The sequence below is a fragment of the Acinonyx jubatus genome, chromosome B4 (genome assembly GCF_027475565.1).
Source record: "Acinonyx jubatus isolate Ajub_Pintada_27869175 chromosome B4, VMU_Ajub_asm_v1.0, whole genome shotgun sequence".
NCBI lineage: Eukaryota > Metazoa > Chordata > Mammalia > Carnivora > Felidae > Acinonyx > Acinonyx jubatus.
The window spans coordinates 53186255-53212591 of NC_069387.1; the positions used below are offsets into that span (position 1 = coordinate 53186255).

At 40.4% G+C, this 26337-nt stretch overlaps 2 protein-coding genes across 2 annotated transcripts in view; both read right to left on the reverse strand.

Annotated features, from left to right (window-relative positions):
- LOC113592989 (cationic amino acid transporter 3-like) overlaps positions 1 to 26337 on the reverse strand; it is a 279152-nt gene that overhangs the window by 41030 nt on the left and 211785 nt on the right. The gene's annotated exons all lie outside the window — the stretch shown is intronic.
- LOC106977149 (cationic amino acid transporter 3-like) lies at positions 9140 to 11324 on the reverse strand. The gene is given in 2 exon segments (XM_053225973.1): positions 9140 to 10307; positions 10310 to 11324. Coding segments are annotated over 2 exon segments (1755 nt in total). The 5' UTR covers positions 11097 to 11324; the 3' UTR covers positions 9140 to 9339.

Genomic DNA, 26337 nt, shown 5'->3' on the forward strand with positions numbered 1-26337 from the left:
TTACATGCCAATAAAATGGGCAATCTGGAAGAAATGGATAAATTCCTAGAAACATATACACTACCAAAACTGAAACAGGAAGAAATAGAAAATTTGAACAGACCCATAACCAGTAAGGAAATAAAATTAGTAATCAAAAATCGGCCAAAAAACAAGAGTCCAGGGCCAGATGGCTTTCCAGGGGAATTCTACCAAACATTTAAGGAAGAGTTAATACCTATTCTCTTGAAACTGTTGCGAAAAATAGAAATGGAAGGAAAACTTCCAAACCCTTTCTATGAAGACAGCATTACCTTGATTCCAAAACCAGATAGAGACCCCACTAAAAAGAACTATAGACCAATTTCCCTGATGAATATGGATGCAAAAATCCTCAACAAGATATTAACCAACCGTATCCAAAAATATATGAAAAAAAATTATTCACCATGACCAAGTGGGATCTATACCTGGGATGTAGGGCTGGTTCAATATCCACAAAACAATCAATGTGATTCATCACATCAATAAAAGAAGGGGCAAGAACCATATTATCTTCTCAACATGTGCAGAGAAAGCATTTGACAAAATACAGCATCCTTTCTTGATAAAAACCCTCAAGGAAGAGGGATAGAAGGATCAAATCTCAAGATCATAAAAGCCATATATGAAAAACCCAAAGCTAATATTTTTCTTAATGGGGAAAAACTGAGAGCTTTCTTCCTAAGGTCAGGAACAAGACAAGGATGTCCATTCTCGCCACTGTTATTCAATATAGTATTGGAAGTCCTAGCCTCTTCAATCAGAAAACACAAAGAAATAAAAGGCATCCAAATCGGCCATGAGGAGGTCAACTTTCAGTCTTCGCAGATGACATGATACTCTATATGGAAAACCCAAAATATTCCACCAAAAAACTGCTAGAATTTTTTCATGAATTCAGCAAAGTTGCAGGATATGAAATCAATGCACAGACTTTGGGGGCATTCCTACACAAACAATGAAGCAACAGAAAGAGAAATCAAGGAATCAATTCCATTTACAGTTGCACCAAAACCCATCATATACCTAGGAATAAATCTAACCAAAGGTGTGAAAAATCTATACACTGAAAACTATAGAAAGCTTATGAAAGAAATGGAAGAAGACACACACACACACACACACACACACACACACACACACAAAACGGAAAAAAGGATTCCATGCTCCTGGATAGAAAGAGCAAATATTGTTAAAATGTTGATACTACTGAAAGCAATCTATATATTCAAAGCAATTCCTATCAAAGTAACACCAGCATTCTTCACAGAGCTGGAACAAATAATCTTAAAATTTGTATGGAACCACAAAAGACCCTGAATGGCCAAAGCAATCTTGAAAAAGCAAACCAAAGCTGGAGGCATCACAATCCCAGACTTCAAGCTATACTACAAAGCTGTAATCATCAAGACAGTATGGTACTGGCACAAGAACAGACACTCAGATCAATGGAACAGAATAGAGAACCCAGAAAGGGACCCACAAACATATGGCCAACTAATCTTTGACATAGCAGAAAAGAATACCCAATGGAATAAAGGCAGTCTCTTCAGCAAGTGGCGCTGGGAAAACTGGACAGCGACATGCAGAAGAATGAACTTGGACCACTTTCTTACACCATACACAAAAATAAACTCAAAATGGATGAAAGACCTCAATGTAAGAGAGGAAGCCATTAAAATCCTCAAGGAGAAAGCAGGCAAAAACCTCTTTGATCTTGCCCGCAGCAACTTCTTACTCAATACGTCTCTGGAGGCAAGGGCAACAAAAGCAAAAATGAACTACTGGGATCTCATCAAAATAAAAACCTTCTGTACAGCGAAGGAAACAATCAGCAAAACTAAAAGGCAACTCACAGAATGGGAGAAGATATTTGCAAATGACATAGCAGATAAAGGGTTAGTTTCCAAAATCTATAAAGAACTTATCAAACTCAACACCCAAAAACCAAATAATCCAGTGAAGAAATGGGCAAAAGAGATGAATAGACACTTCTCCAAGGAAGACATCCAGATGGCCAACCAACACATGAGAAAATGCTCAACATTGCTCATCATCAGGGAAATACAACTCAAAACCACAATGAGATACCACCTCACACCTGTCAGAATGGCTAAAAACTCAGGCAACAACAGATGCTGGAGACGACACGGAGAAAGAGGATCTCTTTTGCATTGTTGGTGGGAATGCAAGCTGGTTCAGCCACTCTGGAAAACAGTATGGAGGTTCCTCCAAAAACTAAAAATAGAACTACCCTATGACCTAGAAATTGCACTACTAGGCATTTATCCATGGGATACAGGTGTGCTGTTTTGAAGGGACACATGCACCCCCATGTTGATAGCAGCACTATCAACAATAGCTAAAGTATGGAAAGAGCCCAAATGTCCATCAATGGATGAATGGCTAAAGAAGATGTGGTATATACATACAATGGAGTATTACTCCGCAATCAAAAAGAATGAAATCTTGCCATTTGCCACTACATAGATGGAACTGGAGGGTATTTTGCTAAGTGAAATTAGTCAGTCAGAGAAAGACAAAAATCATATGAATTCACTCATATGAGGACTTTAAGAGACAAAACAGATGAACATAAGGGAAGGGAAGCAAAAATAATATAAAAACAGGGAGCGGGACAAAACAGAAGAGACTCGTAAATATGGAGAACAAACTGAGGGTTACTAGAGGGGTTGTGGGAGGGGGGATGGGCTAAATGGGTAAGGGGAACTAAGGAATCTTACTTCTGAAATCATTGCACTATATACTAATTTGGATGTAAATTTCAAAAATAAAATAAAATAAAATAAAATTTTTAGTAGATTTCAATTCTCTAATAAGATTGTGTTTTTCCTTCTGTCACTCATCAACCCAATGCCTCACCACCTTACATCAATCACACATACATCCCAGCCTTTCACTTCGGGAACTGACTGGAGAATTCTAGGGATAATAAAGATTTTGAGATTTAATTTTGTACATTTCCCTGTTTCTGGGAAGGAGCCCATCTGAGGCATTGAAAAGACATGTGAGACAGTCTTGCACATGGCCAGAGAGGCTGTACCCTTTCATCTCCCCTGGTCACCCACTAATTTAAGAAAATTCTTCCTTATGTTCAATCTCAATCTGTTTTCCTTCAGGATTAGCCTCTCTTTATCACCCATTCTGATTGGGGACTAGGTACATAAAACCTCAACAGCTGAAGACAATTCTAAAATGCCCACCTGGTAACATGATTCCATTGCCTACCAGTCCAGGTGTCTGGAATTTTAGGTCTCATATATTTTGTTATTAACCCATTAAAATTTATCAAAATATTCCTTTAAAAGCATTAATTTGGTCCATACAAAAATATAAAACCATATGCAGTCATCTGTTTTCTAATTAAAGTTTTGAAATATGACAGTATCCTAATTTCCAGGAAAGATAAAGAACTCCTATTCCAATTCCCCAACCTCCATGGTATCCTCAGTTAGTATCATCACATTATCACTCATTTTCTTAATGGCCAGTACAACCCTGAGGTGGAGAATGAGTAATATGTCTTCCCCAGTCCCTTTCAGGTCATCATAAGATGTAGGGGTAACAGAATTCACATTTGTCCTGACCCACCCAATGCTTTCCCCAGGGGGAGCCCCTGAGGACCAGGAAGACTCCAGCATGCGCACTTTCCCAAAGTGGTCAGAGTGCCAAACTCTGGCCCAGTGATTGGTGTGGGAGGCCGGGGGTCCGGAGGGCAGCCAGGGCCCACACTTCTCTATCTTCACCAAATTCAATTTCCCCAGCCTAGGCTCCCAATTCCAACGTTTTCAGACCTTTCACAATGCTTATATGAAGCCAGACACCCATCATCAATCACCTAAAGTCCAGTGCTTCTCACACCTGAAAGAGCATACAAATCACTTGGGAGCCTGTTAAGAATGAAAATTCTGGTTCAGTATGTCTGGGTTGGGGCCTGAGATTCTCCATTTCTATAAGCCCCGAGGTGACACCCACATTACTGGTCCATGGACCACACTTTGAAGAGCAAGGATATAGATGAGAGTAGCAGGTGCTACAATTGTCTCCAAGGAAGAGTCTATCTGTCCACATCCTTCTCTCTATCCTCCAGATGGCAATGAGAATCATATCTCGTTCCTTCCTGATTCAAGATTCTCACTCCATGGCACAATACACAATACAAACCTGGCTCATAAATTCCCTTCAAATGTGAAAACACACATCTCTCATGAGAGTCTCATCTTTTATGACTCTCAAAGGTCCATGCAGCGTAGAATTACATGGACCTTTTCTTTTCCAATTTACTTATCCCTCTTTTATTACCCAAATTGTTCCATAGGCTCACAACAGTCTCATTCTTTCATGAGTCTTAAAGGTCTATGTAGCTTAGAATTACTGTCCCATGTCTTTTCCAATTCACCTGTGCCTCTTTTATTACTCAAATTGTTCCATAACACCGTTCCCCAACGAAGTGTCTCTTGACTAACACCTCTTTCTCAGTTGCTACTCATATCTTCCTTTCCAAAGTAATGATGCCTCAATCCCTATCTAGTTACTAATTTCTCCTATTCAAGTCCATCTGTCTCTTCATTTACGGTGTAAATTCTCTCCCCAAAGAATCTTAATGCTCTCACAAGGTTTTTGCACTAGCTTCTCAAAAATGCATCTAAACGAGTTGGTAAGTATGTTAGTAGTCCTGCACACTTCCCTGGAGTCACTTACTCCCTGTAGGGAAGATGAGAAATTCTGCAAGTAGGAAAGCAGTTTCCAAGCTATCCCTCCCAGGGCAGGCCCCATACACAAATACAATAGAAAACCGCAGGCGCTTTTATGCCAACCTTAGAACTCTGACTGCTTCAACAAGGATGCCTGTTATGCCCATGCTGCAGCCAGTCTCTTCTTCAGGTATTCCTTGGAATCAGGTAGAGCAGGTCGGGCCTTTTAACAGTTTCACTGTTTCCATCCCCTCCCCACATCCCATGGGAATAAATGAGCATGACCAGGGCAGGTTCATGCCATGATTTCTCCTTTCCCAGGGCTGTATTGTACTTGTTCCTTTTTGAATGAACAACACTGCTCTTACTGTTTGGTCTAGAGGAGGGGAGGACCTACTCCTTGCCCTGAGCAAGACTCTACTGTGATGGAACAGACAGGACAATCACCAGAACTCAGGCATAGCAGCAGAAAGCCAAAACTACAAGTGCCTGAGTACAGCTCTAGATGCTAGATCTAGCACTGGAGAAAAATGCTGTTTGTTAAGGAAATCTCCAAGAAGATAGTTTTAAAGGAGTAGCACATGCTAGCCTGGAAGGAAGGAGAATTTTCTGTACCAAGAAATGTGTAAGGCTCCATTCAATCTAACATGAATTATTAAATGCTTCTTATGTTCCTGGCCTCCAGCTGGATGCTTAGGGAAGTGATAAGAAACACTCCTTACTAAAGATCTATAATCTCAGAAACAAAATAAAGAAAGTAAAGACACACAATATCTGTGGTATTTTATTTTTTATTTCAGCTTTATTGAGGTTTAATTAACATATAAAATTATAAGATACTTAATGTGTAAATTGGGATAATTTGATGTACATATACATTGTGAAATGATTATGAATTTCCCACTGTGAAAGGATTCATGATGGTATATTAATGTAATGTTTCATTAAATGAAGGTAAGTGTTCAAAGTGTGCCTTTGTTTCCCTCACTTCATCTTTACATTTGGAGGGGTTTCAGAGGGAGTTTTGGACCAGCAGCATCAGCATCACCTAGGAACTTGTTAGAAATACAAGTTCTAGGGCCCACCGAGACCTATGGAATTCCAAACACTGGGAGCAGGGCCCAACAATCTGTGTTTTCACAAGCCCTCCAGGTGAGGTGACACCTGCTAAAGTTTGAGCACTATTGAACAGAGTAATATTCTTGGCCTGTCTCCACGCAGTCTTTCACTGTGACTTTGATCAGTGAGTTAAAGAGGTAGCAGTGTGCATGCTCAGCTCAGCCCCTTTCATTATGTTATTGGTTTTCATTTTTTTGTGCAGAACCAACTTGCCCATAGGACACATGCTTCCCAACTTGCTCATACACAAGAAAATCTAATATAAGTGTTCTTCTGTGTTGGGAGGCAGGGGTTGCTCAGCACTAGTTATGATGACAAGTATGTCAGTCTGTGTGAGTGATGCAGGGCTAGCATGCCAATTAGCTTGCAGATCTAAAGCTGATGGTTTAATTTTCTGTGTCTATGTCTTGATTATCAATTGGTTCCAAACATAGGAGGGGGAAAAGGGGATTATTTATTGGACCTCTATAGCTCTAACAATGGATTGTAGTGAAATGTGGTCAGGATGTGTGTTCAGATCGCATGCAGTAGAGAGACCTAGTATAGAGAACAACAGGAAAGAAGAACCAGAGGAAATCCTAGAATTGTTTAAGTAAATGGAACTTTAGAAATGATCAGTTATGACTTCCTGTGTTACAGATAAATAAGCAGAACATTGAAGGAAAGGAGTGGCTTGCTCAAGATCACATTGCTAGTTAGTGGTGGAAATATTACCGACCAGAAAATGCAGAACACCTGGTTCTCAGCTGTGCACTTTCTGAGCAGTTAGACCAAAGCAGACAATAATAGAGAAGCCTTTAGGACCAAGAACGTAGATATGGCTAAGTAGAAAAACCAACCCCAGGGATTTTCAGCATGGGCAGTGGGCTCAAAGCCAAAGTGCTTTGTGGTCAGAGGAAATCTCTGTTTCCAATCCACCCTCACACAGCCAAGGGTCAAGCTACAAAGCCTGCTCAGTGTATTCTGAACACTGCTTCATTTTCCTGTGCTCTTCCCAGTGCTGCTCTCTCTGCCTAGAATCTCTATATGTCATATGTCGCCCATATGTAGAAAACCTTACTTGTGCTTGGAGAGAGCCAACTCAAATGACATTCCTCTACAAAGTCTTCTCTGATTTCACCAATCAACTCTCACCATTGTGTCAACCACAAATTATCATCGTCCACTTTCAATTCCCAGGACACATTTTTTTGCTATTACTCATGATAATATTTTCTACTTTGTGTTACAGCTATGCTTTACCCCTTATATTAGAATATAAGCTCCTTAAAGGCAGTGATCATATTTCATAATTTTCTTGGTCTTTTTCCAGTTTGTTTTATTTTTTATTTAAGTATAATTAACATAGAGCGTTGTTATATTTTTCTCAGATGTACAATATAATGATTCAACAATTCTATACATATCTCCAGCCTCATGAAGATAAATGCGTTCTTAATTCTCTTCATCTATTTCACCTACCCACCACCCATCTCCCCTTTGGCAACCACCAGTTTGTTCCTTGTATTTACAAGTCTGTGATGGTTGGTGCACCTGGGTAGCTCAGTAGGTTGAGCGCCCAACTCTTGATTTAGGCTCAGGCCATGATCCCAGCATTGTGGGATCAAGCCCTGTGTTGGGCTCTGTGCTGAGTGTGGAGCCTGCTTGAGATTCTCTCTCCCTCTCTCTTCCCCTCTCCCACTCACGTTCTTTCTCTCTTTCTCTCTCTCTCAAAAACAAATTAACATTAAAAGAAAATATTCTCTCTCTTCCTCACCAGCACTTGCACTCTCTCTCTCTCGAAAATAAAAAATAAAACAGAACCTGAGGTGTTTTTTTCATTTGTCTCTTTCTATGTATGTTTGTTTGTTTTATTTCTTAAGTACACATATGAGTGAAATAATTTGATATTTGTATTTCTGTAACTTATTCCACTTAATATTATAACAGCAAGGTCCATCCATGTTACAAATGGCAAGATTTCATTCTTTTTTATTGTTGATTATATTACACACACACACACACACACACACACACACCACATCTTCTTCATCATTCATCATCAGTGGACACTTGGGTTGCTTCCATATCCTGGCTATTTTAAATAATGCTACAATAAAGATAGGAGTGCATATATCTTTTTGAATTCATGTAAATAAAAACTTTTGTACAGCAAAGGAAACCATCAACCAAACAAAAAGGCAAACAACCTAATGGGAGAAGATATTGCAAATGATATATCTAATAAGGGGTTAATGGACAAAATAAACACCTTGTATAACTCAACACCAAAAAAAGTATAAACCACTACAAAATGGGCAGTGGACCTGTATAAATGTTTCTCCAAAGGAGACATACCAGATGGGCAACAGACACATGAAAAGATGCTCAGCATCACTAATCACCAGGGAAATGTAAATTAGACCTATAATGAGGTATCACTTTACACCTATCATAATGGCTAAAATAAAAAAGACAAGAAATCACAAGTACTGGTGAGAATGTAGAGAAAAAGGAACACTTATGCTTAGTGGGTGGGAATGTAAATTGGTGCACCCACTATGGAAATTACTATAGAAGTTCCTCAAGAAGTTAAAAATAGAACTATCATATGATCAAGTATTTCCACTATTGGGTATTAACAGAAAGAAAACAATTTTTTTCTAGCTCCTTTTTATTTATTTATTATTATTTTTTCATATGAAACTTATTGTCAAATTGGTTTCCATACAACACCCAGTGCTCACCCCAACAGGTGCCCTCCTCAATACCCATCACCCACCATCCCCTCCCTCCCACCCCCCATCAACCCTCAGATTGTTTTCAGTTTTTAAGAGTCTTTTATGGTTTAGCTCCCTCCCTCTCTAACTTTTTTTCCCTTCCCCTCCCCCATGGTCTTCTGTTAAGTTTCTTAGGATCCACATAAGAGTGAAAACATATGGTAACTGCTCCTTTTAAAAATGTGCTTTAGTTTTTATTTTGAGAGAGAGAGAGAGAAAGAGAGAGAGAGAGAGAGAGAGAGAGAGAGAGAGAGAGAGAGAACACAAGCAGGGGAGGGGCAGAGAGAGAGGGAGAGAAAGAGAATCCTAAGCAGACTCTGTGCTGTCAGTGAAGAACCTAACGTGGGACTTGAACCATGAGATCATGACCTGAGTTTATATCAAGAGTCAGACACTCAACTGCCTGAGCAACCCGGGCACCAATTTTATAGCTCTTTTAATAAGAACTTTTTAAAATCCAGTAAGCAGCTACAGACACAATTAAAAAGTAGACAAAATTTAAAAAAGGAGAAAAAGCAAAGACAAATCCTTCACTATGTAATAAATACAAAGTCCTATTAGTGTCCCTCACTAACATTCTGTGGGAGGCCTAGCTTTCTATGCACTCAAGAGTATGTTCCATTATTGTACAGGAAGACCAGACTGCATTAGGGTGTGATGATGTCAAACCAAATATGTACTGGCACTGCTGAGTTCAAGGTCCACAGTTTTGGTCTTAAGTGAGGTTAATTGACCAGGCTGTGCTGGATCCCATAGCTGAAGTAGATAGCAAACCCAATCAGCATCCAGACACCAAGTATAGCCCAGGTGCCAGCTGTCATCTGCATCATAAGGTAAACATTCATGAAGATGCTCAGTACTGAGAGGAAAGGCAGACCAGGGACCTTAAAGTAAAGGGGAGTGGAGCTCTGAGGCTGTCTCCAGATGACCCCAGTGAGCCCAGTGATGAGTACCAGGAGCACCACAACCACTGAAATCCACACTGGGTCTCCAGAAAGCAGAACTGGCCACTGGGCCAGCACCAGGCAAAGAAGAATGATCAGCAGAACAAGCAGTGAGGAGCAAACATAGACAACCTGGCTGGAGAGTGGAGTTGGGATGGAGCTGCCTGGAAAAAGTAATCCCTGTAGAGTCAGCTTCTCTGCTGCAACTTCTCTATTCCCATCCTGCACCTCTGCTTCATTTCCCCCATTATGCATCTCAGGCTGATACCTGACAATGAGAACACCAAAAACCAGCAGAGAGAAATCTAGCAGGCGCTCAAGTGACATGAAGCCCAGAAGATCAGTGAGCCCAAAAAAGAATACTATGACTAGTGCAATAATGCCAAAGATCACAGTGGCCACGATGGGGATGTTTGTGCCAGTTTGGATCCTGGCAAGGACAGGGAACAGGAGGCCATCCTGTGTCATCATATGTATCACCCGTTGTATGGGGAATATAAAGTCAAAGGAGTTGATAGAAAGACAGAGGAATCCAAAAGCTACAACATAGTAGGCAGGGGCCCAGCCAATATGGAGAAATGCCTCAGGCAAGGTGCTCCCACGTTGAAGCTGGTAGTAAGGCACCATGAGTGTAAGGGCTGAAAAGACACCAAAATGCACCAAAAGACAGATGAACAGTGAAATCACAATGCCCCTGGGGATGGAATGTTGGGGATTCTTGGCTTCTTCAACTCTGGTAATAATAAAAGGAAACCCACAAATGTATAGAGACAGGTAGCTGCTCAACGGAGAATCCCCTCGAAGCCAAAAGGCATAAATCCTCCAGACCCCAGGGGGCCCAAGCCAGAGGTGTCATTGAGTCCAGCCTTTATGTAGTCCTCTTCTGTGAGCTGCCAGTTGTGCAGGTCCCCCTTAATGAAGCCAGCAATGATGACAAAAATGAGAACAATAATTTTCATCAATGTGAACACTTTGGTAACCACAGGAAGCTGCCTAGTCTTCCAAGTCAGAAATCCTATGAATAACAACACAAGGAACACAACAAAGAAGACTAGAACATCTGCAAAAACACGGGAAACATTTAGTGAGATGCTGTCATGCAGCATCTGAAATATCTGGTTTCCAAAAACATTGTCAAAAACTAAGATCCAGGTTTGGGTCACAATGCTTACATAGACAGTATTTATGAGGAGGAGGTTCCAGCCAGTGATGAAAGCCCCGAGTTCACCTACAGTGACATAGCTGTAGAGATATGAAGAACCAGAATGTGGAACTCGGGAACTAATCTCTGCATAGGTCAGCCCAGTCAACACTGAAGTTAGGCCAGCCACCAAGAAGCAGATCACAATGGATGGTCCTGCTTTATCTCTAGCCACTTCGCCAGGCAGGATATACACAATTATATTCATTGTATGGTCCATACCCAGGGCCACTATATCCAGAGTGGTCAGGCTTCTGGCAGTCTCAGCCACAGGTTGTTCCAGTGTACATCTGCGTACCAGCTTTTGACCAAATCTGCAAAGTGCTTGACACAACATTCTAGCTGGAATTGGAGTAGATTCTAGGATCTGAGAGCTGTGATGAGAGCAGGGAGCCGTAAGTCTCAGATCAGGTTCCGTGACACTGAGGTAGGCTGGGTTGGGTTGGGGATGTTGCAGCTGGTTGCTCAGACTTCAGTGATGCTGCTTCATATTTCTTCTGCTATGCGCTATCCCTCCATAATGCCTAAGACATGGTAAACAATAAATATTTACTGAACAATGGTGTTCAACTAACAAACCAAAGCTCAGAAGTCGCATGTCACCTGGTACAGCCTGAATATCACAGAAACTGACACAAAAGGACATCATAGAAAAATGAACCCTGCTTTCCACCCAGAAAAACTGCCAAATATCTCCCAACATTCTCTTCTTTTACATAATACATGGCATAATCCCATTTTGGTTTGTCAACTTAATGTAATTTCATGTACTAATTAAGCTGTAAAACACATCAGGTCATGAATTTATTGCACAATAATTCACATACAAGATGTTTGCGTGGTGCTTAGGCATGAGTTATGACACATTTATTCACAGAATGAAGGGTCTTATTGCAATTACAGAACCATTTTTGAAATATCATGAGTTTAAAATATAAATATTGGTCCCATGGTCTTAAAACCCTTAGCCCCCAAATCAGATTCCAAGGTCACAGGTCAAGAGAAAAGGGAAAAAGGGGTAGAGCCTTTATAACTACCTGCAAAAAGGAGAGCTACAGACTGGTGAGGAAACACTGGAGAAATGGGTGAAGCAGCCAACCAAGTGTCCATTACTAAGAAGGGAGAAGAAGCAGAAAGGCCATTTTGTGAATTCTGACATTCAATGAAACTCACCCAAAGCAACCAGACAAAAATTCACTACAGTTATGTTCACAGTTATGAGAGTGTGATAGATAGAGAGCAAAAAAGTAATTCACCTAGCTCAGTAGCTCACAACCAAAACAATTCCTTCTGTCTCTTTCCTCTCTGGGTTCCAAGCGAGAAGGTGAGCTCACTTCTGCAGAAAGTCTCCTCACTGACCACACTGTGCTCTATAAACACCTTGAACCATCTGTGATGTCAGCTGCTGGCATCCTGCAGCAGAATCTGCCCTGTTCTGTGAGCTTGTAACTCCCTATTAAGTTCCGCAAGGAGTTCTTTTTAACTGACTTAAAGTATTATCTTAATATATCAATTATATTTTCTTAATGAACAAATCCTGCATGTGTTTCCTCCTCCTCTCCCCTAGCTGCTATTCAAATGTCCCCCTCCTCAAGTGGAACAAAGTTTTAGTTGAACAATTCAGAGGAATGTCCTAGAAATAACTAGTGGAAAACAGAGAAAACAAAGTGATGGAGCCCCCACTTTCCTCCCTACTTAGGCTTTGTGTTTTATTTATTTTTATTTATTTATTTTTATTTTTAAGAGAGAGAGAGCAGGATCAGGGAAAAGGGGCAGAGAGAGAGAATCTTAAGCAGGTTTCATGTTCAGCCTGGTGCCCATTGCAGTCCTGGGATTATGACCTGAACTGAAATAAAGAGTTGGACGCTAAAATGACTGAGCTAGCCAGGCGCCCCTCAGGTTTTAGTTTTGAGAGAATTTTAGGAAATGTTGTCAGAGGTTTCAAAAGAGAGAAAGACCAGTTCAAACTTAAAAAAATCTCTATAGATGATCAAGAGGACCCCTTGGATTATGGGTCAGACCTTTCTACAAATCCATCTAGACTCTTTATTTGCCATTCAACAGTTCCAATGTTATGATTTACCAACAAACACCTGAGACAGATAAGGAAGGTCAATTAACTCAAGGAACTTTCTACACTATGAATGTGATTGATGTGTCCCCACTCATGTCCAAGCTTCAAACCCTTCAGTGCTTCCCCACTGCCTTTCCTTCCTTCATAGTCTTTCCTTCCTACATCATCTGACCCTTACTTATTCCTCCAGCCTCTTGCCCTTCTCACTTCCTATTCCAGCTGCAAAATCCCATATCCACCCTGTTCCCTTGCCTCTAATGCCCTATTAGCACTTGACATACTAACCCCCAATTCTCTTTCAGTTCCCAGCTCAGAAGTTGCTTCCCCAGAAGTCTCCCCTGACCCTTATGCTGCCCTTCTGGTGTGCTTTCATAGCACCTGGGTTTCCCCCATATTCCATTTATCCTGATGTGTCAGAATTCCAGTTCAGCTGCCTGTCTCCTCCAATAGACTGTGAGTTAGCTCCATAAATATTTGTTGAACAAACGTACAAACTGAGAAGAGAAGCCTGAAAGAGCCCATAACCCAGAATTCCTATCTACTTGAGTTTGAGATACATACTTTGTAGCCAAGTAACCTTTATGCACCTAGCTCAGGTAAAGATATAAATGGTATTACCTTCCTTGTAGAAGTCAATCAAAATGAAAAGTGTGAAGCAAAATCTACCTGTGATAAAACCTTGATCTTCACATTGTTCACGGCAGGTATAAGCCACACATAGGTGATAAAGAATAGTTTGCCTTTGAGGACACTTGGTTAAAACTACCAGGCTGCCTTGGGTTACAGGCAACCACCCACCCATGCCCTACTTTTTTGAAGGCATCATGCTCAGGCCCTATAATCTAGGTAGCATGTCCTTAGGCAAAGGTTCTCACTTTGGGGGACAGAGGGAGGCATAATGAAGGTACCTGGGGACATCTTCAAATTTCATATCCTGTCTCTCTGTAGATTCTTTTCCAATTAGCCCTGTACTTCCCATGACTGCTCTAAGTCACCCCAAAATGAAAAGAAATTGTCCTCAATTTCAAAGGGAAGAGATTCTAAAAGTTTCCTTTACAGGAAGGCAGCACAGTTTGGTAGTTAGGAGTTAAGGCTCTGTAGGTAGATTGTTCAGGTTCAAGTCACAACTCAACTTATAGCAGATAACTTTGGACAAAGTAGTTCACCTCCTGGGGACTTAGTTTCCACAAGAGTCAAGTAAGAATGAAAGTAAATACCTCGTAGGGTAATTGTGAGGAGTAAGTGAAATGATGCCTGCAAAGTACTTACCTCAGTGCCTAGCAAACAACATGTACTTAATATAACCTACCTAATGTTTAATATGGAAATCTGACCCAAAGTTTCCAAACTTGGAAAATCAATTAGTCTTCATAGATATATAGCCTCAAAATCACCCACTACAACTCAAGCCTGTGAGCTAGCTGTCATGAGACAATTAAAAGTTTTATTCTTTTGCAGAGCAGAAGCTTTTTATCTTGATGAGGTCCCAATAGTTCATGTTTGCTTTTAATTCCCCTGCTTTTGGAGACGTGTCGAGTAGCTGACGAATGGATAAAGAAGATGTGGTTTATATATACAATGGAATACTACTGGCAATGAGAAAGAATGAAATATGGCCATTTGTATTAACGTGGCTGGAACTGGATAGTATTATGCTAAGTGAAATAAGTCAGGCAGAGAAACACAGATACCATATGTTTTCACTCATATGTGGATCCTGAGAAATTTAACAGAAGATCATGGGGGAGGAGAGGGGGAAAAAAAGTTACAGATAGGGAAGGAGGCAAACCATAAGAGACTCTTAAATACTGAGAACAAACTGAGGGTTGATGGGGGGTGGGGAGAGGGGAAAGTGGGTGATGGGCATTAAGGAGAACATCTGTTGGGATGAGCACTGGGTGTTGTATGGAAACCAATATGATAATAAATTATATTTTAAAAAAAGAATGATTTGGAATAGAGAAACCACAAAGGAGATGTGGAAAGACTTAAGATTTAAAATTTAAACTTATATATATGAAAACAGTATAAATAAAAGGAAAACAAATAAATGTTTTATTCTATATATTTTGCCTTGAATCTCAAAGGACTCTAATTAGACACACTCATACATGCTGGTGCTAAACACATGGGGGATCTAGGCTTACTGAGTTATACCAGGCATCAAAAAATGAAGGAGTTGAAAATAATAATAATAATAATAATAACAATAATAATAATAATAATAATAATAATATCCTTGCTTACAGATGCCGCATCTCATTTCTGGAAGAGGCAGGGCTGAGTACTATAGAGGTAAGAGCAATTAACATTATGTCAAATCTCTGGATTTGAGCCTTGTTTCTTCTGCTTGACTATATAATCTCTTCTGCTTAATCCCTCTAAACCCAGATTTCCTCATCCACAAGAAACCTTACTTCACTTCCCTTACTGGATCAAAATGAGAATTCCATGAAAAGATACAAACTATCATGTACTGCTGATGGGAGTGTAACTGGGCCACCATCCTGAAGCACAATCTTAGTGGAATTAAGAATGTACACCCCCCCACATACACACACACAACCCCTCTACAAGGTAACACCCAAAGGAACCTCTCTCCTGAGTCCATAAGGAAGCCAATATGAACACATTCAATGCAGGACTGTTTGTGGTAGCAGGGAGTTGGAAGCTATGCCAGCATCTGTTACTAGAGGGATACATAAGTAAAATGTGCTGTATGTGCACAATGAAATACTACACAGCAGTCAGAAATCATACAGTAGATTTACATACAGCAACATGGGTATATCTCAAAAAGAGTGTTAGGAAGCAAAAGCAAAAGCAGGATGAAGTGTATAGCACAATATCACTTATGTAAATTTAAAAAACAGCCAAAAAATGTGTATATTTGTCAAGGATACATATATATCTGTTAAAAAATGTCACAATATTTCTCTGCTCAAAAGCTTTCATTGGTTTCCCTTTTTATTCAGAGTGGGAGCCAAAGTCTGCACTTACAATGGCCTGCAAAGTCCTAGAGTATTTGTCACTGACCCAGCTACTTCTCAGCCTCTGTTTCTCTCTCTTCCCATTTTCCTCACGCTACTGGCCTCCTAAGAATTCTGGTTTCCTAACATACAAGGCAAGCCCTCACCTTAGGGCCTTTGCACTAGTTGTCTCCTATAACTGTACCAGTTCTGGCCCAGATATCCACATGGTTGCTTCCTTAATGGCATTTCATGAAATAGCACAAAACTGTGTAGCAATGCCTTCCTTAATCACCATATAAAAAACTTCACAATGTACCTTACCCCTGCCCTCATCACTTATCCCTATTTAACATACTATAAGTTTTACCTATTTATTTGTTCATGATTATCTTACTGCAAAAGAATATAAGCTCCATGAAAGCAGGAATTTTTATTATTATTATTTTGCTCTTGGCTGTATTCTCTGCACTTACAACTGAGCCTGACACATAATCACCACTCTGAATTCATTGCGTGGATGAATGTATATAAATAAATGTATAGAGCATGGATTGGAGGAGCATTCATTGAATACGCTAAAGCATGTGTCTCCAGTGAAGAGAGGAAATGAGATTAGAGATCAGGATGAAAGGGGAAAATAAAATGCATTGATACAGTGCCTGACAGGGGGCGATGGTGCTAAGAGTCCATGACTGAGGGAGGGGTTGACTCCACTCTGTGCACTTCAGGTTGAACAAAAGAATTGGATGAGGTGATGTTGTGAGAGGACCTGGTTCAGAGCCTGAAAATGGTGGGCACTCAATAGATTTAAAATGAAGGGCAACTGGATCCTATAATCATCAGAACATGGAGAATACAGAGAAGAAATGCCTGCTAGAAAGAGGGTGGAGAACAAAGGGTATCCGGCACCCCTCCTACCAATTCTCTCCAAACACTTTCCCCTTTTCCCGATTCCTCTTTCTCCTTCAGCTCCTTCAATTGTCTCTGGAGGCTCCTTATTGGTCACTAAGGATGCTTTTACCACGTTTCTCTCTCTGGGGACCTGTCTCCAGCCACCAACCTCCCAACAAAGACACAACAGTAGTCATTGACATTTATTGAATCACAGGCCCCTCTGAGGTTGGTCACCTCAAAAAAATGTCCTACACTCTTCTGAAGTCCATCCATGGATCATGAGTAGGAATCCCAGAGGAGGACCATCTGCATGGCAGGGGTGTAGATGGGTAATGCTTTTGATAATTTTTTTTCCCTTCAAATGTGTTGTGCAGAGTGGTCCTTGTGCTTTTTCCATATTTACTAAAGACGAGGGACAGGGGGCTACAGATCAAGTATGAAGATACTAGAGAAGCAACCCAGAGAACAAAATATCTGGGAGTAATTATGTTTTATGACTCCAATAAAAGCAGACAGAACAAACAAATGAACAAGCAAACCTATAGAAGAGAAAGCAAACCTATGATTGGGAATCATGAGAAAGACTACCACAAATACAGCTTATAATAACACAGAGAAACATCTTCTTCAAACACCATGTTCAGAAATGCCCTCTCTCCGTGCAATAATCTATGATTATTTCAATAGTTTATATTCAGTTCAGACTCTCTGACTAAGCTGTCAGAGACCGTCCCCTAATTCTCCCCCTACCCTCAGGACTATCACCTCTTTCCTAACTCAGCTTCTTACATCCTGACTTACCCTTCTGAGATGAGCCCTCACCTGCCAGGGATGTCTTCCTCACTCCTTTCTGTCCAGTCTTGATGCTCTAGCTCTTTTCAACACTAATCTACAACTTTACCCCTTGTGTCTAGGAAGCCTTTCTTAAGCCATCCTGACTGATACCTGTCTCCAACCTTCTGCCCCTCCCATCAGCACTTACAGCCAATCATGATGCTCAGTTAAAACTAATTTTCCATTTCTACCTGCTGGTGTCCTGAGTGTGACACTTAAATTTCTTTATAGTCTAAAAACTGCCAGAGGGCAGCACCAGGATCCACCTTCAACTCTCACTAACCAGGACAAGGATCTACTCATAATTGTACCAAGCAACTGAAAGAGGAATTTGACAGATAAAATGAATTGATTGATTGATTGATTGATTTACTACTATATCTTGAGATTCCTAGAAGTAGGATTTTATTTTCCATTGGAAAGAGAGAAAGAGCCAGTCCCAGGTAGAAACAGGAGACCAGATCATGCATCATCTATTCCAACAGTGTTTCCTTCGGATATTTCCTAATGAGGGTCTTGGGTCTGTGAATGTCGATTTTACTAGGAAACAGTCCCTCCCAAAGGAGGTGTTATCTCAGGAAAGATTCTTAGAGAAATGCAGAGAGAGGCCAGAAAAAATAAAGCCAGCTTCTTTGAAAATCCATAATGCCCCTAGCTCCCCATTTACTCAGTCCTCCCTGTCTTTCTTGGTCTCTGAACTCCTTCCAAATTCCAAAACAAAGTTCCATCCCAGAAAAACTCCCGTCAAATCCAATATTCACCCACTAAATTAAGGCCCTCTTGTTTTTCCAGCCAGCCCCACCCACTTTCCTTTGTCCTGGAGGGTCACTGTGCTTATTCCTCTGTCTCTAGAAGGGTACTGCCCTCACTCTGTACCTTTCCTTTTCAAAACATTTTTCCAATGCAGTAAGTTCCACTGGTTCTTTCCCATGGTTGGGTGTTGACACTCCTGCCAATCAGGAAGTTGGCCTTGTGGCTTCTCCCAAATACATACAAAGATAGTTTGGATACCAGCTATTTTGCTACAAGTTTGATGAAGACCTGTGAGGAAGGCTACTGAGACTGTTAAATAATTATTTTCAAGTTCTCAAAGTTTCAGAGAAGTGGACTTTAAATTCAACATCTCCAGAGATTATATCAATCCCTCTGTATCTAAGCACAGCTTCTTTCTGATCCCAAAGTATATAAATTCTCTCATCCTCCTTAAAACACAAACATCCTTCACCTCAAGTTGCTTACATTCCTGCAGTAGGAAGCAAACAATAAATAGATAAGTAATATGAATATATATTGTGTTAGGTTTGCAATCAGTGTTGCAGAGAAAAGGGAAGCAAGAAAAGGTTATGATGTGCTCAGAGTGGGTGTTGTGATTATAAAATGGGGATCCAAGAGAGCCTCACCTTCACACTGTTGTGCAACCGTCACCACCATCCATCTCCAGAACTTGTTCATCTTCCTTAGCTGAAACTCTGTACCCATTAAACTCCCCATTCTTCCCTCCCCACAGCCCCTGGCAACCAACATTCTACTTTCTGTCTCTATTAATTTGACTACTACAGGTACCTCCTATGAGTAGAATTATATAATATTGCTCTTTTGTGACAGGGTTATTTCATTTAGCACAATATCTTCATGTTGTAGCTCATGTCAGAATGTCCTTCCTCTTCAGGCTGAATAAGATTCCATTGTGTGTATATCCTACATCTTGTTTATCTATCCATCCACTGGTGGGCATGTGATTTGTGTCACCTTTAACTGTTGAGACTAAGGCTGTTATGAATACGGGTGTACAAATATCTTTTTGGGTCCCTGCTTTCAATTCCTTGGGATATATACCCAGAAGTGGGGAATGCTGGATCATATGGTAATTGTATAGGTAATTTTTTGAGAAATCACAGTACTGTTTTCCACAGCGACTGCTCTATTTTACATTCTCACCAGTAATGCACAAGTGTCCCAATTTTTCCACACCTTCCCCAGCACTCGTTATCCTTTGGGCTAGTAGCCATCCTAATGGGTATAAGGTGGTACTAAGTGGCTATTTTTGAGAAATAACAAGGAGGCCTGTGGGGCCAGGACAGAGTTAAGTGAGGGGGAAGCAGTAGGGGATGAGGTCAGAGAGAGAGCAGGAAGTCAGATCCTTCATATAGGGTCTGAGAGTCACTGTGAGGACTTTGGCTGTTACTCTGGGTGTGATGGGAACTAATAGTTTCACATGCTGCCTACTGATTTTCATGTTCTATGAGCTAAGTATTGGGTTTTAAAACCAAGGAAAAACCTCTTCCAGAGTTTGAAGACAAGACATGGAGGGAAGTTTTGTGGAGTTCTCAACAGATCTTTGTTGTTTCTGGTAACACATTGAGGGCTGAACAAGATGTGTTCTTGCCTCTGCTTCCCTCTTAGACACCAAAGCAGACATGCCATATGGCCACCCATGGGGCAGTAACATGATGGATTGCTTTCACTGAAGCTGTTCACTTTCTGCTTTCTGGATTATCTCTAGGCAGGACCCCATCACTTAAAAATCAAACAAAATTTATGTTAGTGTCATTCACTATTTCAGGTTATTCCCACCATTATTGTGGATCTGGAATCTGGTGAAATTAAGACTTCAAAGACAGGGGTAGCGAGACTCTCAGAAAGGGGAGCAGGAACCATATGCATCAGATACTCACAAGCCTTGCAAAATTAAATAGATGGATCCAGTCCAAAGCCCCAGATGCCTCAGGAAGGACTGTCAAAAACGTCTGAGATGCATTTGTGGAGAGAGAGAAGGCCCCAAAGAGAAACCTGAAACCACATTTCAGAGAAGCAAAGAGTACCTCCCATGACCTCACTAGCTCTGGGCCACAAGGATGAAAGCTTCTATATCCCAATGAGAAGTCCAAATAGGTATACAGCTTCTCAACAACAAATAATCTGGAGAAAGTGGCTGCCAAAGCACCATTTATAAATGTTAGAAAATATAAACTTGTGTGTTGGTAGTGGGGAGATAGATGGTAGAGAAGGAGAGAATTATGGGATTGTCCATGCTGGGAAAGGAGGAGAGACTGGAATCAATTTTCACTATGACATTCTTATGATTCAAATGGGGGCAGGGGAAGTAAGTAAGTATAGTATAGAGGGAAGTATATTGTGGAAATGTAATAACTAATTTCTCTCATCAAGGAAACAGGCTATGTACTCCTAGGTCCTGTATGCTATGTTTCTTTTCAGCTGACAACCACCTTATTCATCATCCACTCTCAACTCATTATGATCACTACCCACCTCCAGGGTAAAGAGACTCCACAGTTTGCCTATGCCACAGTCCCAATCTCATTTCCCTTCTCTGTTGGATCATTACAGATGTACTGGGTTGCCTTTAAGCCTTCAAACATGTGTAATAAAAATGGGACTCAGATATAGGAGAAGGCTGCTCTTCCTCCTCTCCTCAGGTATAAAAATAATAGATCTAAGTGACAGTGAAAAATTTAGGTCATTCATTTATTTGATCATTCAAAAATAGTTAAACACCCTTTAAATGCCTGTCCTAATGTTTGATGGTACCAACACAATATGGAGGAAAAAGACATTTCCCTGCCTACATGGCACTCATTGTTATTAAGAATGTTCTTATACAATATTTCTGCCGAATATCAAAATTGTCCATGTCAGGAATGACAGTATGAGGAACTGTTGCAATTTAAAGGAGAATAAAGAGGCATGACAATGAAATGCAATGCAGAACCTGGGACTGCCTCTGGATTAGGTAAAAACATTTTACTATAAAAAAATGGACAAGTTGTAAACTTTGAATATGGATCATATATCATGTATACATGCACATGTGCACACATACAAACATTGGAGAAAATAAGCAAATGTGGCAAAATATTAATAACTGGTCAATCTTGGTGAAAGATAATGGGTGTTAATTATATTATTCTTACAACTTTCTGTAGGGTTGATAGTTGTCAAACAAAAATGGGAGGAGAAAAATAAGAATATCACAATAGTAAAGGTTATGGACTCTCTTACCCTCTCTTACTCTCTTACCTTACTCTCTTGCCCTTTATAAACAAGCTTGCCATCACTTGGTTGGAACAAAACCCCATCAGAATGATCTAGCCCCCAAACAGGAACTTTAGATCAGAGGATTGGGCAGGAAGACAGAATTCCCTTGTCTTTGATTTACAGTCAAAATTGTCACCAAGCAAAAATGTTTGGAAAGAAACAACAACCTTGGCTCATGTTAGCACAGTTATGAACCCTAGAGGTTCTGGGAAACATCTGCAGAGGCTGGAGGCAGAGAACAATGGTATCAGGCAAATAGGGGTACCAGGTAAATGTGTAAGATTTAGGGATACATGGAGACAGTGGTGAAAGTGAGCCAGAAGTTGTTGAGCTGCAAGTGATGCATAGATGTTATTTCATTTAACCTCCATAATAACCCAATGAAATAAGTATTATTATTCCACTTTACAGACTGAGTGGCTAGACAATTGTCCCAAACTCATATAAACAGTCCAAAGAAGAGCTGGAATTTGAACTTGGTTCTTTGTTACTTCAAAGACCTTATTTCTCTACTGCAGCACCCTATCTCCACAAAGAGTCAAGACTCTAGGGTGTGGGTATTTAAGGAATATTTGAGCTAGTTCTTATCTTTGTGCCTAGGAAACCTGCTGATGTTTTCCCTTTCCTCCCAAATACATACTGATGGGCCAGAGCTAGAAGTACTGGGGTCATTAAACCTCAAGGCTCTATCTGAACAATGTCATGCTAAATTCCAAACCTAATCTAGGGCCAAAGTGTCTCCACACTATCCTTTTAGATGCCAAGAAAGATTCCAAAGCATCCCCGTAGCCATTCCAATAGTTCCCGGAAATGATTTTACAGCTAAGTGTAATTCCTGCCCAGAGCTTTAGCTCATCCCCTTTTGCTTGGCTTCTAGTAAAATATAGTATAGTAGACCCCTAGATGCCAAATATAAGACACCTTCCTGGGCATTAGTGTTCCCCATTGTGACCCATGTCTGTGATCAGCCCTGAGCTCACAGCATCTATAGCGTTGTTAATATTTATTAATCATCCAGGCGCCTAGGTGGCTCAGTTGGTTAAGCATCTGATTCTGGCTCAGGTCTTGATCTCAAGGTTCGTGGGTTCAAGCCTTGCGTTGGGATCTGTGCTGATAGCTCAGAGTCTGGAGTCTGCTTTGGATTCTGTGTCCCCCCGCCCCCGTCTCTCTGTCCCTCCACCGCTCATTCTCTATCTCTCTCTCCCTCTCAAAAATAAGTAAAAAACATTAAAAAAACTGAAAACAAAAATTTATTAATCACCCATGGAAATAAGCACAAAACCAGTGGAAATCAGGTGTCATTACAGACTTCTTTATCCATTTTTTGGCCCTCATCATTATTTTTAAAACTTATTAAGAAATATGGACTTGGCAAAAGAATATGGGTATTATAAACATACTATTAGTATAGGATGATCAACAGAGAAGATAGAGGATTGTCTTTCTGTTGTAGTTTCTAAGGAAGCAAACCCCAAATATGTGCAGAAGAAGATAATTGATAGAGCAGCCTTTAAGGAGCCTGACTTTTTTCAGGGAAACTACATACAAATTTGGAACAAGTCTAAGAAATTGCAGCTGAATCATTGGTTACTGATATTTTGGGATCACCAAACTAGCCTTCTGTTCAATTGAGGTGACATGAAATCACTTAGACATTTTGCACCTTGTCCATTCTAGACCTCTATTTAGTGTGTTTCTACGCATTGCAAATATAGCATATCAAGGGCCAGCCTTCTGCCATAGTCCCTGGTCCACCATCCTGGTCCATAAACTGGGTAACTCTAAACAATGAGATCCTCTCATCTCTCACTCAGATTCACTCAGTAGACATTCAAGCTGCCCTTGAAGCAGGAAAAATCCTAAATCCCATTCTTCACAACCACTACACTGTACCAGATAACTGAAGTGTGAGTACTCTCTACCCTCCTTCTGGAAAATGACACTTTTTGTCAACTCTTAAAAAGACACCCCCACAACCCAACACACTCACGGCCAGACCTGTTGTTTCCTGCCCTCTATTAAATATAAACTTCTAATATTATATTTCCAAGGCTTTCTTTTCACTGTTCTTCTACCACGTAGTCTTACTATTAACTTTTCTGTGGCTCCTGCATGAATAAGACAAGTCTTTCCATACACAGGACATTAACATCAGCCCTCACACATATTGCCCTTTCCTGAATAGAACTTACTCTATCCCAACTCTGTCCAACATGACCCTCCTTCTGCTAATTTGTCTGGTCACATCTGCAGATACATAACTGATATTTCCAGTATGCTTTCCTTGTCTCCTGCTCTCCCCTCATTAATACCCAGTGGAATAACTCGCTGACCTAGAATTTTGCCTTGGTGGACACCCAGTTAGGGGAGATGGCAAGAATAGTAGGTTATGAGGTGGAGCAGAGGAGAAGAGCTTCTGCCTGATGATACTCAGCTTGTCTTTCCTTCCCCACCTGAAGCCTGAGGTATAAGAGTTAACTCATCACAACCAAGGAAGTACCCCACCATTTACAGCCCAGTTTGAAGATCTCTATCACCACAAGAAAGTGAAAGTACAAAGTAAGTAACCTGAGTTTACTGAGGTAAAGTGACATTTATGATTTGCTCCAGTGTTATCCTCTTGATATGTGACAACTGAACGGTGGACAATGAGGTGTGTTGTTACTTACATGCTTTACTTTATTTGGAAAATAAGTCACTTAATGCGTTAGCAGTAAGGAACATGACAGGATACTCAAAATCCAATAACTACATTTAAGGCTAGCTTGCAGAAAGGAGGAATGGTCAATTGAGTGAATGAAGATAGACTAGTATTTCACTTGGTTTAGGAGGATAGGACCATGAAATGATCTTATATCTTAAGCTCCCAGAGAAAAGAATTTTCTGTATTTGCTACCACTTTCCTGTGCTGTCTATAAATAACTAGACAGATGGGTTTGGTGTACTTTGGGTTGGGTAAAAAATGAGAAATTGGATGGTCCCTCAAGTAGAAACAAAAAAAAATATTTCTAATTAAGAAAGACTGGATTCAATCTATTAAAGATCAGATTTCAACTAAGTATAAATGAATACAAAGGCAAATTCCAAATTACAAAACTCACGCTCCACACTGATTCTTTGTGCAAAAGAACTCAAGCAAAAGCAACATTTTTCTTCCCCCTAAATTATCAACACCACCAAAATTACCCCCAAATCATCATACACTCAGTTATACACAGTGCAAGACAATAGATGATAAATAGATAATTCCTCTCTGGGAATTATTAAAAATTAAAATTAACATTTAGGGTATTTCATGAATACATCCCCATCAGCCAATAAAATAAAGATACATAAACTATGAAACAAGAAGGATATTTCTAAATTAGAAGTCAATAGTCAAGGCAAGGACATGTCAAGATCTCAGATGAACTCATAATTGATGGAAGGTAAGAGTAGTAAAGACATCATTTTCCAGTGTGGTGAGAATAAGGATTATCTTCTGTGCAGCGTGGGTCAGCCTGATAACGCCACATGCAAGAGTGGGGAATTAGCCCATCTTGGCATTGTGGATAACTGTTTGGCAAGAAAACATCAGTTCAAGCTACATCTTCAGCTTGGGGTATGATCCAATAAATAGAGTCTCTTTTAGACAGTCCTTTCATGCCCCCACCAAAAACACAAAATAAACTCTACCACACCTTAAACCAGTAAATCCAGTTTTCCCAACTAGTCTTGGTCTGTGGGGAAAAGGAAAGAGGAGAAAAACCCCTGTGTAACTTCTTCCCTGAGGAAAGAAAAGTAAAGGTCAGCTAGCTTCCTGGAAACATTGGAAACAAAGCTGAAGTAACCTAATTCAGCTCATACTAAAGAAAATAAATATCCAAACTTACTTCCCAGGTGTCTTCCGAGAACAACCTCACCAAATGGATCATTTAACAGGCATCCTCCCATATATGGTCTTACATTGTACTGTATTCTGTTTGCATATTACCGGGAAGAAGACTTTGTCTCCCTTTCTAAAATAAAAACTCCTTAGGTTATCATGTGCTTTCTCAATGAGGCTAGAAACCTTATTCTGCAAGTGAATATTTCTAGGTTCAAAGAAGACTTGAACTTGAAGGAATGGCTGTCCCAAAACTGTCTGCTCATTGGACCAAGAGGAAACAACCACCTCCTTCAACTCACTTACCTACCCTACCACCCCCAGCCCTACACCTCTCAACTCGCATCCCAGTCTGGCAGAGGCTGAATTCCAAGTCAGCGAAATGCATCCTGATGCAGACAAACACGCACAAACATGCAGACCAACTGTATGTAAACCAAATCCATCCACACAAATTTAGCCCAAAATCGATACACATGTAGACCAAAACATTTTTGCTTCCTCCCATAATACCTATGGAGTCCCTGCTACATACAAACACCACACTAGTATCATCGCACCACTATTTGGGTAAACAGTCAGATAGCCAGGGTGTCTTTGGACGCTGTGTAGACTCCATATTTTTCAGTATCATTCTGGGATGGTTATGAACAAGGCATTTTTTCTTAGTCCCTCTGGGAAAACTACAGAGAAGACAAAGTTAACTGCAATGTCTCTCATTCATGATTTGACACATTTACAGGTGACACATTGATGTCAGCAGTGAAAATCAATTTCTTCTCTACTTCCCCCTATGATTATCTACACACTTTTCTCAATCCCAAATTCTGTCAGAACACCTAATAAAGGTCCTCAGGAGAAAGCAGTAGAAGGAAACCTATGT